The sequence below is a fragment of the Seriola dumerili genome, unplaced genomic scaffold (genome assembly GCF_002260705.1).
Source record: "Seriola dumerili isolate Sdu_G_001 unplaced genomic scaffold, Sdu_1.0 BDQW01000331.1, whole genome shotgun sequence".
Lineage (NCBI taxonomy): Eukaryota > Metazoa > Chordata > Actinopteri > Carangiformes > Carangidae > Seriola > Seriola dumerili.
The window spans coordinates 7044339-7059478 of NW_019174586.1; the positions used below are offsets into that span (position 1 = coordinate 7044339).

The 15140-nt window shown below is 38.1% G+C and overlaps 1 protein-coding gene across 3 annotated transcripts; it reads left to right on the forward strand.

The window, feature by feature from the left end:
- Positions 1-2408: 2408 nt before the first annotated feature.
- On the forward strand, positions 2409-13312 carry LOC111232699 (sideroflexin-5-like). Of its 3 annotated transcripts, XM_022760329.1 has the most exons (15): positions 2409-2747; positions 6382-6450; positions 6953-7030; positions 7278-7304; positions 7397-7451; positions 7545-7570; positions 7706-7759; positions 7956-8012; positions 8274-8339; positions 8928-9018; positions 9367-9482; positions 9718-9803; positions 10150-10181; positions 10563-10680; positions 10932-11021. In XM_022760329.1, the coding sequence occupies exons 1-15, from the start codon at positions 2691-2693 to the stop codon at positions 10933-10935; spliced, it is 936 nt and encodes a 311-aa protein (XP_022616050.1). In that variant the 5' UTR covers positions 2409-2690; the 3' UTR covers positions 10936-11021. The 3 variants fall into 3 exon arrangements, with proteins under 3 accessions (XP_022616050.1, XP_022616051.1, XP_022616049.1); XM_022760328.1 differs by lacking the exon at positions 10150-10181 and having other exon boundaries at positions 2413-2747; positions 10932-13312; XM_022760330.1 differs by lacking the exons at positions 10563-10680; positions 10932-11021 and having other exon boundaries at positions 2411-2747; positions 10150-10386.
- Positions 13313-15140: the final 1828 nt, after the last annotated feature.

Sequence of the window (15140 nt, forward strand, 5' to 3'; positions counted from 1 at the left end):
AAGCATATATCTGAAAATATCAAACTATTCCTGTTGATTGATAAAATCTTCATATGACTTCCTACATCTGTCATGTTCCTCTCTCCTCTCTTGTAGGAGGCGACCGTAGACAACTCTGCTCAGTACCAGCACCTGACCAACATGGAACTGATCTCCCTGCTGCTACAGCAGGAGATGGACATGCAGAAGCAGCAGGCGGCCTCGGAGCGGCAGGAGGCGCAGCTGGAGAAATGTGAGGCCGAGCTGAAAAAGGTCAAGGCACAGGTTCGAGACCTAGAGGACTACATCGACAATCTTTTACTGCGAATCATGGAGCAGACACCCACGCTGCTTCAAGTGCGAACCAGACACAAGTGACCACAGCTCTAGACTGTATGGTTCATCACACATGATGTGTGACTGTCTAGTATACAGTTTCCTCAAGAGTGGGTTTGAAACAGGGTTATTACTGAAGATTGGGAGTCACTGTTCTAGAGTCAGTTACAGTCAAACAAATGCTCCACAAATCATCCAGGTCTTCTCACTGCTAATACTGCCCTGTTGATGTTACCCAACGTGCATGCTGGTTTCTATCTCAATTTGGCACGGACAAAAAAAAATTACAATGTGGAAAGCTTCAATCAAAGCGGATGCAGATGATTGTTTTACCCATGCTTACTAGAATAATTTAAGGTAGTCAGCTGTTGTCAGTTTAAACTTCAAACACTTCACTGCTTATAATGTGTATAAAATAAATACAGGCTAGGGAAAACACTTTTTTTTGGAAGTGCATTAGACGTGCTCTTCAGGGATTAAAGTATTTCCACTGGCAAAATATGACATTAGCTCAAGTAACCTTAAACATGAATCTCCAGAGGTGCAAAAACAACATTTTAACACACAATTTTCAACTGAAATAGTTTTATGAAATACAAAGTGCACAAAGGTTAACTTGAGTTAATTTCATATTTTCAAGTAGAATTTAAGAAATGCCACAAAGAAGATAGCAACACATCATAAAATGCTGCTCTACAATGTGAATACTCTGAAAAGAGATGTTTCTGCTTTAACATTGCTGTATGATAAGAAAAAAAAAACAATATTCATGTGTGTGCCAGAAAAGACAAGAGGATCAAGACTTGTTTTCATTTTGTTTCTCACTTCTTTAAATTCTTATTTCTTGTAACACTAAAACAATGAGAATGTTTTAATATATTTTTATGTTTTGTTGTCCATCCTGCAATTTTTGTTTTGTTGAAAAAGCATTTATCTGTAGAAATAACAAGGCATCGATGCAGTAAATAAGAGTATTATAAGTTATTTCTATCAAATACTTTTGTCATGATAATATATTCTCTAATACCACTCTAGTACCAGTGTAGCTACTTGCAATGCTTTACTTGACCGCAGTACTGTACTGTAATAAAAATAAAGTGCACATGAATCAGTCAAAGTTTGTGACTTGTGATTGATCAGACCTGTGGTTTATTCGCTGTAATGCTCATTTCTCTCCACTGGAGGGCGCTCCTTGCTTCGAAGTCTGGGTGGAAACCTGCTGGTTCAGCTTGATATTTTAATGTGACTCCACAGAATGAGTGTGCACTCTGTTTTATTAGAGATTATATTGTCGTAATGGAGTCTGTTGGGTTTCCAACAAATGTTGACAAGTTGCCCTCGCACTGCTGGTCATTGAACTCTGGCTTGTCTGTGCTCTAAAGTGAAATATAACACAATAGGCTGTGTTTTGTTTAGACCCAGGAGATTTGGTATGTTTCCTGTTTAGACTGAGCATCTGTACTTTTTGTTTTAAAAAAAAACATTTTTATAGGTCTATTTGTTGCAGCTGGTTAAGGTGAATTTGAATTTATATTGTTTTGTATGTAAAATCTTAATCTGCAAAGTTATCAGTAACTTTATCTGTCAAATAAATGAAGTGGAGTAAAAAGTATAAAGTGACATAAAATGCATGTACTGAGTATGGGTAATTTAAAATTTTGATTTATTGAAAGTTCAGTACTGTAAATGTTGAGTGTATAAATAGTTTTAAATGTGATGATGAAAACACTGCATTTATAAAATGTTATTTTACAGGCTTTTTTTCCTGCACCTTTCTTTTTCTGTATCATATTACTATCATTATTCTAACTGTGTTTTTCTTTGTATTTTCAGGTACACATGGATAAGAGGTACTATATGATTATTATTATATGCACATTTAATGTTAGACTTTGGTCAGTTTATAAACAGCAGTGTCTCGCTCTTGGCCACTGTGACAGGAGCGTAATGAAAGTGTCCGATGAGAAGACAGACATCATATTGTTTCGCTCCAGGTTATTTAATAAGTCACACGTGTTCCTGAAAGTAGTCCCGGGCTGATCATTAGTCCGTGCAGAGACACCTTTTCTTTCTGCAGGCCACTCCTCTCCACACAGCCTAACGATTAATCACGTCAATCTGACACCTATGGGTGCATAAACTGTTATCTCTCCACAGATCAATCCGAAGAGTTATGCAATAGCTTTCACCTTATCGATTAATTGGGATGTGTAGTCATGCGGTTCAACTTTGCCAGTATTAACGCAAACGAGAGGACTACAGCTCCCAACAGACGTAGCGGCTCATCGCTTCACTAGTTAAACACTGAGTGTAGTTCGCTCCACTTGACAACCCGTTCATGATTCAGTTCATTAATAAATAAGTAGTTCGGTGTCATGGCGGAATCTGCAGCATGTCCTGCTTTCCAGCTCGGAAGACCCCGATACGACCAGGTAAGTCCTCCTTATCCTCCGTTAACGCGCGTTAATGACAGTTTGTTTTTGAGGGTTTCGGGTGAAAAACAGCCCCCATCCTCCGCCCTGCTCCTGCTCCTGCCCCGGCTCCTGCTCCTGCTCCGGATGCTGACACTTTGTAGCTAAAGTTGCCTTTGATCAGCGACCCGATTCTTTGTTGTGTTTTCTAAAAACCACAGCAACTTTCAACTGATAGTGAACCGGCTGTGATTAGTTCTGAGTTCATTCTAGTTTTACCAGCAGAAATAATTGCCTGTCGAGAGCGTTCATCATCTCCACTGACAGATTTCACACCCCTGCCTCGGTGCTGCTCCGTGACAGATTATATCAGTGTGGAGATCTGCAGCCGAGATGCTATCTTAAAGGTAGCCGTCACTTTATCACGATGGATGTGTAACTGCATTTCTTTTGTTCTCTCTGTGTGTGTGTTTTTGTTTTGTTTGTTTTTTAACTTTAGGATTTAAAATCACTGCTGTTGCAGATTTTTTTTTTTTTCAGGATGCTTTCTGCAGACTGACTGTTGCCCCGCTTTTGATCGAGATTAATGGCCTTTGCATCCTTATCTGAAGCCCATTACTCAAGTCCCCATACTCAGAAATGAATTTGCATTGGTCAACCCTGAAAGATAATGTGACCTTCATGTTAGCTCGGATAGCACATTAACTGAGGAAGCTGCCTCTTTGTTCAGACAGCAGCCTACAGGAAATGATTCACCTGATGTTGTTGAACAGAGTGAAGTCCATATTCAGATGGTGTAAATAAGTCACAGATGTGAGATATTAATGCAAAATGCAAACTTGACAACATGGATGCACTATGGAAAAGCCCCCAAACCCCAAAAGTAAACTTATGATAAATTTCTCACACATATTGTGACAGAACAAATTCATGGGTCAATTACTGAACGTGTCAACAGGCTAGTGGCCCTCGGGGTCATGGGACCCCCGGGGCAAGAGCCTCGGTTTGAAGTGACGTTTATCGTTGGAAAGTCAATCAAACAGCTGCAAAGAGATGGAAAATGGCTGCAAAACAACGACAAAGAATCAAAACGACCATGAGACTATAAATGAAGTGGCTAAAAAAAAAAACAAGTGCAAAGACGCAAAATGATCCCAAAGATTCAAAACAAGAGAAACAAGCACAGAGAGTCACAAAACAGCCACAAAGAGACACAATATGCCCATAAAGAAATGCAAAATGACTTCAAAGAAACACAAAACAAACATGAAGACACATAGAACAATCCCAGAGATGCAGAATAACCTCAGACAAACCACAGAGAAACACAAAATACGACCACAAAGAGACGAGACAATCTTGGTGTCTTTCTTCTATGTAAGAGGGGTGGGGGCTTTTTACTATCTATTGTTTCATAATCCATTCATGAAGTCACCAATAAACACAGGATACTAAATAGTTCATAGAAAGCCTGTACGACAGTTTATTAACATCCTTTGTCTCGTGAATTATCATCACAAATCACACCGGCTCATTTCACTGATGCACTGCTTATATATGTAGTTCCACTGTTGGGAGATCATTACAGTCTGGCCCCTGTAATCTTTTTTATTTTTCCATCAGCAGTCAGAGTTTCACACTGGGTTGATAAAGGTGCTGTAATACTTTCATTTCTTTGCGTCAAAGCAGTTAAAATTAGGCCAGTCCTTGAATCAGCATAAATCTTGCTTGGTTTCTGTGTGTGCGCTCCATCTCTTGCTAGCCTTGTTGTGTACTCTCCAGGGAGCTGAAACTCATGCATAATTAAAGCGGGCTCCTCACATGGATCCTCTCTCTACCCCACTCTTACAAAACAGCACTGCAGCACATAAGGCCCGTCAGAGGAGGAGACGTGTGATGGAGGAGCGGCGGCGGCAGAAAACAGAGAGAGATACAGTGCAGAAACTTGGTTTATCTACAGTCTTTAGCAGGACCAAAGGTTGTTTCCAGTCTTTTCAATTAGGACCCGGTGCTGGAGAGATAATTAAGATAGAGATTTGTCTGTTCCACTGTCTTTCCACTGTCTTTCCTGCCCTTCATAACTGATAAATGTCTCAGAGGCAATCTGATAGAAGCTGCCATGTTTTCGACCATCTGGGTTGCCAAAGAGACTCTTGGCATAAACTGCTATTGGGCCTTTTCAGACTGCTGGCACACACACTTAGCAATTGGCATGCTGATGTAGACAGCGAAGGGAACAGAAAACAGGGCTCTTGACCAGCAGCTCCAAGCCTCGCTTGGAAGAATGTGTTTGGTAAATCTAAACTTGAGTTTGTCTCAATAGGCATGTTTTACATTTCGGGTGAATTTAGTTCCATTGTGGATACTTTTTATACTGTTTTGTTTTGAGATTTGACCATTGAGACTATAACAGTAAAGTTTTCCATGTCAATAATTTGTGAGAGGATGTTCATTCTTGACCTTTGGGAGCAAGATACTGTGAAGAGAGGCTAAACTAAAATTCCCTTTTTGTAGCTTTCCGCTTCATCTCACAGTCTTAACTTAGCAAATACATCAAGCAAGGATTCATTGTCCTGCATGAGAACTTAAACTTAAAGTAATAGTTTGACACTTTGGGAAATGCACTTATTTGCCTTCTCTGTGGAGTAGTCTCTGTGGAGGGGGTGTAAAGTGTAAAAACGACAATGAGGCTGAGGGAGGTGGATTTATCTTTCGACAGAGTCAGACTACCTGTTTCCCCCCTTTCCATCTTTGTGCTAAGCTAACCAGCTGCTATCTGTAGCAACATCTAGCTAATGTCGTAGCACTATTGATTTTCTCATCTAATGTAAATCTTGGCAAGAAAGCAAAAAGCTTATTTCCCAAATTACTTTGTCAACACAGGAAGGATTTTTGCATCAGTGTTAATTTCTTTACCTTTAGGAACAATACTGTATACTGTGTAAGATAATCTGAGCTCAAAGGTCCACTTATTAATGAGTCAGTGCATTTAATGAACTGAGCCAGCAATGATTCATCCTCCTGCATGGGAATTTAAACTTAATGAATCAAAGTTATCACAGATGGTATTCAGGGCTGTGCAGCAGCTTCCACTGCAGGCACAGAGGCCGTGTCCTCAGCACTGTCTCTGGAACTTGGCTATTTTAATGACCTGGGAAGGAGTTTATGTTGCATTGTCTTTTTCAAGGCTGAGTCTGATACTTTTTGACAGTTTTTGGTGGCAAAAAAGTAAAAAATAGAATGAATGGATTTTTATATTCCTCCAGCAGAATTATATTCCTGGCAGTGTGCAGAATTCTTTAAAACAGCATTTACACTGCGTTATAGGGAGTTAAAATATGATTGAACAGTACAGTTAATTAATATTATGTGATAAAATTTAGCAGCAATAATTCTGACATCCTGGCTATGGCACTGTGGATAATACAGTTTATATATATATTCTCTACATATGAAACAATAAACTGTGCTTGCATGTGATATTCTAAACACATAAATAACCTTTATAATTCTGTTATATCAAGGCGTCTGTGGGATACAGATAAAACAATGTTTTACACCAATGAGCAGCAATAAATCAGTTCAGAGGATTGTGGGAAAATTATTCATTAACAGAAGGTCCACTAACACTAAGAATTAACTTTGTCTCTTTCAGGGTTCCTTCCTCGGTCGTCTGAGACACTTCATAGACATCATTGACCCCAGCACCCTGTTTGTGTCTGAGGTAAGATCTTCTGTAAAGCTGCTAATACGTCACTAATAGATACATACACAATGTGCAGAAAATCAACACTTCTAATGACTGCTGATGAATCATTTTAGAGTTTGCTGGTTCCATCCTCTAAAATGTTACGAGTTCCTGCTTTAGTGAATTGAATGTTTTGATCTGTTGTTCTGACAAGACGAACATTTAAAAAAATATATTAAGTTCTGGGAATTTATAATGGGAAATTGACAAAGTATTTGGTAGATTAATAGATAAAGTAAATAACTGATTGATGAAGCTCTAAACATGCGAGGACTTTGGCTCCTTTACTGAAATGACGAAAAGGGGTTTGTAGATACAGACGTTTATATTTCTCAAAGTCTCGTATCAAAAAACTGTCAAAATGCTGTTATTGTGTCAGCACTGCTACCAGAAAATTTCAAAACATGCCAAACTGCCAAGACATTCATACATTGTTAGTCTAATTACGTCTTGTTTTTCCCTTTTCCTTTGTTCGTAGAAACGACTGAAGGAAAGCATCAAACTCCTGGATGACTATAATCATGGTACGCTTCCACCTGGAGTGTCTGATCTTCAGGTGAGCACAGTGTGTTGTAGTTTGATGTGGTCACATCTGTTCCTGAAGGAAAATCAGATTAAATAGCAACAGAAAGAAACATAGCAGTACACATTACAAAGTCTGTAGTAACAGTTGGCTAAACAAAGTCCTGGCTAAGGCAAAACACACAATTATCATATTAAAAAGATGGTAGTTAATGAACTTCTCGCTGAAAACCTTATGATTAATAGTAGCTTTTCTTTCACCTTTTACCGTACCTGTGCAGCTGTGGGAAGCCCAGAAGATCAAGCAGGTAAGTGAGCGACCAGTCGTAAGTGAGCCTAGTTTAACTGCACTGTCACGCTCCTGGCAGCATGAGGATGATGCCATGCTCTCTGCACGCAGGCCATCATTCATCCTGACACAGGAGAGAAGATCTTCATGCCATTTCGAATGTCAGGTACGACCTCAGATGAAGATCTTTGCAGAAGTTGTTCAAGTTGGTCCATTGAGTCATCGTTTTTACACTGACAATCATGTTTCCACTGTGCAGGTTATGTACCATTTGGAACACCAATTGTAAGTCCCACATGAAAATGACATCGCACGTGTTAAATCACGCATTTCATAGAACATGGTCATGTCTGGGAAAAGATGAAAGACTTTGGACTTATTTTGTCCAGAAATAAGATCTTATTCCCTGGTTTCATCTAGGTCATTGGCCTTCTTCTCCCAAATCAGACTGTCGTGTCTACCATTATATGGCAGGTACTGTAAATGACATACATATTGTAAAACCATTGCATTGCAACACCTACACTATCTATCTATCTATCTATCTATCTATCTATCTATCTATCTATCTATCTATCTATCTATCTATCTACTCTAGTTTCCTTCCTTCATACCTGCGTTAATTTTTTTAACCTTCATCTCTTCTCATTTCTTTCATTCTTTCCTACAGTGGCTGAACCAGAGTCACAATGCTTGTGTGAACTATGCCAACCGTAACGCCACAAAGGTAGGAACCACTCCATCTAAAAAATGATCATTATAAATTTTTCTTGCTTTTGATTTTGACTTTATGGTGTTTTTTTGTTTTTTTTAATTGTTTCATCACCATAATACAAAATGATACCTAATGTTTTTGATGCCTCTTTCTATAAATTAAAAAAACAAAGACAAATATAAAATGCAAAATGTCACAATAGAGAGTTTATAGCTGTCTGGCAGTGAACAGTGTGTAAAACTGTGACACAATATTTCTTTCATCCCTCTTCAGCCTACGCCAACATCCAAGTTTCTCCAAGGCTACGTAGGAGCTGTGACCAGTGCTGTGTCCATTGCAGTGAGTTTGTTTCTTTTTTAGTGATATCAGCATTGTCTTTCAGGATGGAGAAATTTGGTTTAAACCTTGTCTTTTCTGAATATTACCTGTCTATGTCTAAGAGCTGTAAATGCAGTCTGTACAGAAGTAGTTGTAGTAATGTTTTTAACAGTACTCAGAAAAATAATGGTTCTTGCCATAAATAGCTCTTTTTTTTTTGCTATTTTTATTTTAGCTCTTTATTGATTGATTGTGGGATTGTAAATTAACCAATATTAGGGCAATTTCAAAGTTGAATCCATATTCATGTAGTTAGCAGTTCTGGTAACTCTGTTCTGCTTTGGGAATACATTTAGCAGTCAAGTTCTCCTGCTGGAATAATGCCAATGTTTTACCTAAGTTTAGATCCCTAAATGTCTAGTAATAACAATAATATAGCTACAGATAAGATTCATTTTACTGTATAAAAATGCATTTAATCCATGCCATATTATTTATTACTAAAATCAAAAGTTACTGGAATTAGTTTTGAAAATATTTTTTATAAGCTTTCTTTAATACTGACCTGATGTGTGTTGTTGTTTATGTACTTTTATTTGTATCTTATAGGTGGGGCTGAATGTGCTGATTCAGAAGGCCAATAAGTTGAGCCCTGCCACCAGAATGATAATACAGAGACTTGTCCCCTTCCCAGCTGTAGGTAAGGACCCTGTGTACTAATTACAGTGTTGCTGTCGTTATGTGGCCCTCTGGTGGCCGGAGTCGCAACATCTACCTCATGTCAGTTTTTTCTCTACCAGAAATTTCACGTGTTACAAACTCATTGTTTAAGAGCCTGCTAATTTTTTTTATAATGTTTTACTGCAATGAACTGCACAGTAACAGAACATTATTATGCTATTTTTATAATACTACTGAACTGCAAGGTTACAGTATTGAAAGATTTGTGTGTATTTTTGAAGCAATTTCTTCTTGTAATCTGTAACTGCATTTCTGTGATAATGTATTTTTTAAAAATGATATAAGCTGCCTTTCTCTCCCTGCTCAGCGAGTGCAAACATCTGCAACGTGGGTCTGATGAGACACAATGAGCTGTCTGAAGGTATTGATGTGCTGGACAACAATGGGAATGTGGTGGGATCCTCCAAAATCGCTGCAAGACATGTGAGTGGGTCTTTAGCACAGTCAGCGTACTTGTAACTTGACTGCATTGAATATGTTTACATACTTGCTGTTTTTCAGTGAATTGAAAATATGATGGCTGATAATGGAGAAAATCCACCATTTCCTGCTGGACTCCTGTAATTCAGCCCCCATCTGATCCCATCAAAGGGAAAATTAAATCCAACTCATTGCAGTGTTTGAAATGAAGCGTGTGCACAATGTTTTTTTTCCCCAGGCAATCACGGAGACCGCCTTCACACGTGTGGTCCTCCCGATGCCGATCTTTGTCCTGCCCCCCATCATCATGTCCTACCTAGAGAGGTTTGTATACAAATACATATCTAATAATAAATATATCATTGGGGTTTTTTTTCAACTAACTTAGGTTGAAACTAACAATTATTTCCCAAAATCTGAGTAATCACTGGGTCCATAAAATGTCAGCAAATAGACAAAAATGCTTATTATAATTCTTTAATTGGCACCTGTTTGTCTGCTAAACTGTTTAACAAAGAATTAAAATGTTCTTTTTAAAGGAGTAAATTATTCATTAATTTTAATGATTACTATTAAAAAGAAAAAAGGGTGACTGTAACAACTTGAAAGCAATGCAACACTTTTTTCTCACAACTTCATTGTTTCTTTATATTGCTCTCTGTCTTTACAGGGCCGTATTGTCTGCTTTATTCTGGTCTGAAAGTATGTAAATATTAAAGAATTTGGGCGTGTACTGCACCAGAGCCCACATATGTTGTGCCTCAAGTGATACAGTATTCACACAAACATGTAGGTCACTACAACCAGAGAAAATGCTAAAAATATATGTAATAACGAAGCTTTGAACAAAAAATAGAATTTCTGTTTCTATTGTAACATTAAATAAAAGAAGAAATCTGCAGTCTGACTCATTAAACTCATAATTGGAACTTTCACACCCACTAATTGTGCGAAATAGCTCCCCCAAATCTGCACATGATGTTTTCCGCCAGATCTAAAAATAACGCCTGGCTCTGCAGTAGTCATCTGAGATCGATCCACACAGGCTCACATTTCCTTTTATCACTGCCTTGACTTGTGTAGGCTGCGATTCCTGCAGAGCAACCGCAGATTGTTGCTGCCCATCCACAGCGTTGTGTGCCTGGTTACCTTCGCTCTCTCCCTGCCCGTGGCCATCAGTCTGTTCCCACAGATGTCTCAGGTACAGTATATACTGTCTGATGAACTTCCTCTGCTGCTGATTCAAGGCCAGATGGCTGAGGGAGCAGCTGGGGGGAAAAAAAAAATTCAGATTACATATACACCACTTGACATGCACAGCCCGGCCCACAAGCTCGTCTTTACCTCTCATTCCAGATGTCTCTTACCACTTCTAATTAAAAGTCAAAATGATTTTCAGGGTTTAAAGACAGAGACGTGGAGCTAAATTCAGTTTCACGTGTGCTTTTGCAGATAGAGGTGTCTCGCCTTGAGCCGGAGATCGCCATGGCAACAGATTGCAAGGTGGTGACCTACAACAAGGGTTTATGATGGATGGCGTAGGAGAGGAGAGGACAGGGAACGAGGATGGAAATGAGGCTGCATTGTGAATATCTGTCAGGGAGAACCTACCGTAGGGGTGCTCCTGTCCACAGGTTTGGGAATTATCTGCTGCAGTATTATAGCAGAGCCTGTAGATCATCGTGTACTAACCCAGGGTTTCTTAAACCTTTTTTTTTTTTTTTTACACTTCTCATGATCCTAGCAATTACTGAGTCATGGTTTCTAACGAGCTTGAAAATGGGAAAGATTTTTCCGTCCTTGCTGTTTTCAAGAACAAGGAAGCTGCTCTGTATATAGAAATGATTATATATTTACTGTAAAATCAGTTTTTTAGAATTAATCAAATTATTTTAATATATACTGTACAACATCCCAGTTTCCGACCCCATAGTTATGGCTGCTCAAGTATGTTTTGAGCAAGTTTAACAATGAAAGTTTAAACCTGCAATAAGTTACTTTTTGTCCACGTGGGGGCAGTGGAAACAAGCTGTAAACACAACACTACAACACTGACATAAGATCATCTTTTCATGTGGCCAACCTCATGATATTGGCAACTTGTTAGCAAAGAGTTGCCTATTTACACATCCAGCAGATACAGAGCAAAGTTATTTATTTGGAGTTTTCTGGCCATCTATTGAAGTCCATAAGTCAATCTTTGTTTTTGGTCTCCACTCCACTGGGTTCACCAGCTAGGCGCTAACTTTGTCAGTCTGTGATTTACTGCTACAGAGTACAGTGTGTTTATCAGAGCCTTTCCCGCTGAAAGCAGCTGCCAGCTGCAGCCAAACGCCCTGCTGATGAGCGGTGAGACTGAGCCAAAACAGTAGAGTTGAGGGAAACTGCACAGTTGGGTGATACGACTCTTTTCATACACAAGTAACCATGTGCTCCATTGTTAATATTAGTATATTGATTTTAGCTGCTTTAAAACAATCCAAAAGTCTTCACATCACCAGAGGAGGAGCAGGAGCTTGGAGCTTGGCCACAGGTTAGCCACTGTAAGTCAAGCCACTAAATCAGTGTTTTCCAACCTTTCTACATCGTGATCCATATAAAATGAAACTATGTCCCTTGTCACTGGTTGCGTAGATGTCACTGACCACATTGTGATCATTTCAAAAACAAGTTGATTTTTCTCTCTATTTTACTTGATTTTTTTTTTTAAGTGCAGCAGAGGGAAAATCTTCTTAAATTGTTCATTCCCTGGCAGGTGTCCTGACCCACCAATTGGGAACCATTTTCCATTTTCCTAAATCTATAGCTCTGAAGATCTTTCAGAGTTTGATAGATTATGATCAGTACAGCATGTTTTAGAACAGTAATGATAACGATATATCAACCAACTGTAATTTTTATATACATTAAGTATTTTTCACTTGGGTGCTTTGAAACATGATTCTAATGAATACCACGTGGTGCAGTGTACAGTTTCTCTATATACAAGCCATTGAGCAGATGTGGTTCAGACAATGTCCCTAAACGACCTGTGGCCTCTCTGTGCTGCAGTTTCTTGTTACTATCTACTACGTCAAAACACGCTGCTACTGATATATCTGCAATAAGCTTATAAAGGCTGATAGATCTGCGCAGTCAATTTACTGGTCAGGCTCTTGTCTGTTGTCTCATTGTGATGGAGACAGTCTGCAAAAGGAGCTTTGAGTGAAAGCTTCTTCTTCCTCTTTCAAATGTTGTGCCAAGATGAATGTGGAGAAACTCTGCACCAACCAGGCTGCAGTGCTGATTTATTCAGTATAATGATAAACTTTCTGATGAGGGAACACTATAATAATAACAATAATGATAATAATAATAATCAGTAATTTATCACTAGGGAACAATTTTGCCAAGGTGAAGCCCGCCTGCATGTGTATGGGAACATGTGGAGACTGTACTGTAGATGTATATCCGTTTATGTGCTTTTTAAACTATTAAATGACAGCTGATTACTTGCCAGGTATTTTAACCCAAACAATGTGAAACAACAGTCAGCATTCCACTGTCTTTGCATTTTTTTTCCTACAGTAGCCAAATACTGTATATTAACTTGACAAAGGGCATTTTACTCCACTACTGACTGTTTGTTAAACCACTGTTGTATTCCTAATGAATTATTTCTTTTGCACAATACTATAAACACAAATGTGTAACCTATACTATACTTCTGATGATGAACTAGTATTTTTAATTCTTTGTGTAATACTTTTACTGCCACTACTTGTTTATTAAATGTTTGCAAACAATGTGAAACATTTATCTGTATTATTTGAAAATATGTAATAAATACTCTTTCGCCATTTACTTTCTCTTGTGAAGACTTTATTTCCAGACATTTTTGTGTATGTGAGTGGTACACTTTGCTTCAGTATTGCTATAGAAGATAGAAGAGAGCACTGTGGCCATCAGGGTTTGTACAGTTTGCACCATTTACATTAGTCTTTAATTTGCCTGAGCGGTCATATCACTACTTTCAATGTGTTAGAAAATGTTTATTTTCTTGTCTATTTCTTACATACAGTACTGTATTGCACCTGTTTCCATGGCGACAGTGAACACTCATGTTACGGACTGAGGGAATGAAAGCAGGATGCTGGATTTTATACACTGTGATGATGATGAAGATACATTGTAAACAGACCACATTTCATACGCACCCAACCTGTAAAGAGATAACTGGTGTCTTCTCTTTACCATTGAGTTTATTTTAATCATGGGATGTTCACAGCTAGAGTGATGACGTTGCGTGGAGTGAGGAGAAGCTGCTCAACTACTCTGAAAGGTTTCTATTTAACTCGTCCTCACAACCACAAAGTTTCCAATAACACTAAATACTGCATATCACAGTGGATCTGTATCATTTGTGCCCCGACGCGGCCGAGTCTTTGCTAAGATAACATGAATAACAGCAGCAGAAGAAAAGTAAACCGGGGAACAAACAAGCACAGAATGTTTTCATACCTGTGGTAATATCGAAAGTCAGGTGAACAGGAAACGGGATGTGCAGGGAGGAAACAGAAAAGACCACCTGCTTTAATCATGGATGTATTATAAGACATTGACAATCTTTAACATACATACAAATCTAAATACAAATCTCTTTGCCACAAGCACATTTTTTTCACATTCACAAACCTGAATTTCTCATGCAGATATATTTTACAGGTTTACAAATGTTGATCTACAACTACAAACTTTGGAATCATTTATTTATCATGCATGAATAACTATACAAGCTCAACATCATTTTAGTCCTAATTTGAACCTATATCTGTATAGCTTTTATAATCATTTATTATCATTTTGGCAGAAAAAAATGTAAAATGTCATTAAATGCACATTTACAGTGACCTCTTTTTGTATGTGTGTGTTTGCATGATGATTGTTCATTTATTCTTTCTGAATAAACATATTTTCTAAAATATAACACAGAGTCTAATGTCTCAACATTAACAATGTTATTATCTATGTTCATATTTATCTTTATGTAAAGATATGTATATTTACTATAATGTTGTATATGGAGATGTGCTAGTTGTCGTTCTCTTTATGCTACTCACCAAAAAATATGTAAATGAGCGAATAAATAAGATGTTATAAAAATCCAATTTTTCATGGTGGAGTCTCATCTTGTTATACAACCCTATGTCAAATGATAAATAAATTAACTTTGTAATCTTCCACTTATTTGGTATATATTGTGCATTATGACATATTCCGTACTACTACCATCTGAAAGAGATGAGTTGGCAGTTCCTGTGACTGTACAGGACTAATGAAGATACCAATTGATTATAGCTTACATGTAGAAAATACCAATTATGCAGTAAACAGCAAATGGACTGAATGATTACAATAAAGTCAATGTTAAAGAAATGACACCTGTCATCTCTCTACAGGTTGGATGGGTATGATATGTGGTGTATTTACGATGCATCTTCATCACAGTGTATTAAATCCAGCATCCTACTTTCCCTCTCAGTCTGCGACATGAATGTTTACTGTTGCCATGGCAACGGGTGACGATTTAGTAGTTAGCGTTAGCTTAGCCCACAAAGAACAATGAAATTCCAATACGTCAATTCTTAACAAAACGAATATCAACACCAACAGCCATACTAT

Excerpts from the sequence above, each read along its gene's own strand:
- LOC111232699 (XM_022760328.1), top strand. The coding sequence starts at position 2,691 with ATGGCGGAATCTGCAGCATGTCCTGCTTTCCAGCTCGGAAGACCCCGA. Across the intron at positions 7,305-7,396 it reads AAGCCCAGAAGATCAAGCAG|GCCATCATTCATCCTGACAC; the intron begins GTAAGTGAGCGA and ends CTCTGCACGCAG. Across the intron at positions 9,804-10,562 it reads ATCATGTCCTACCTAGAGAG|GCTGCGATTCCTGCAGAGCA; the intron begins GTTTGTATACAA and ends TGACTTGTGTAG.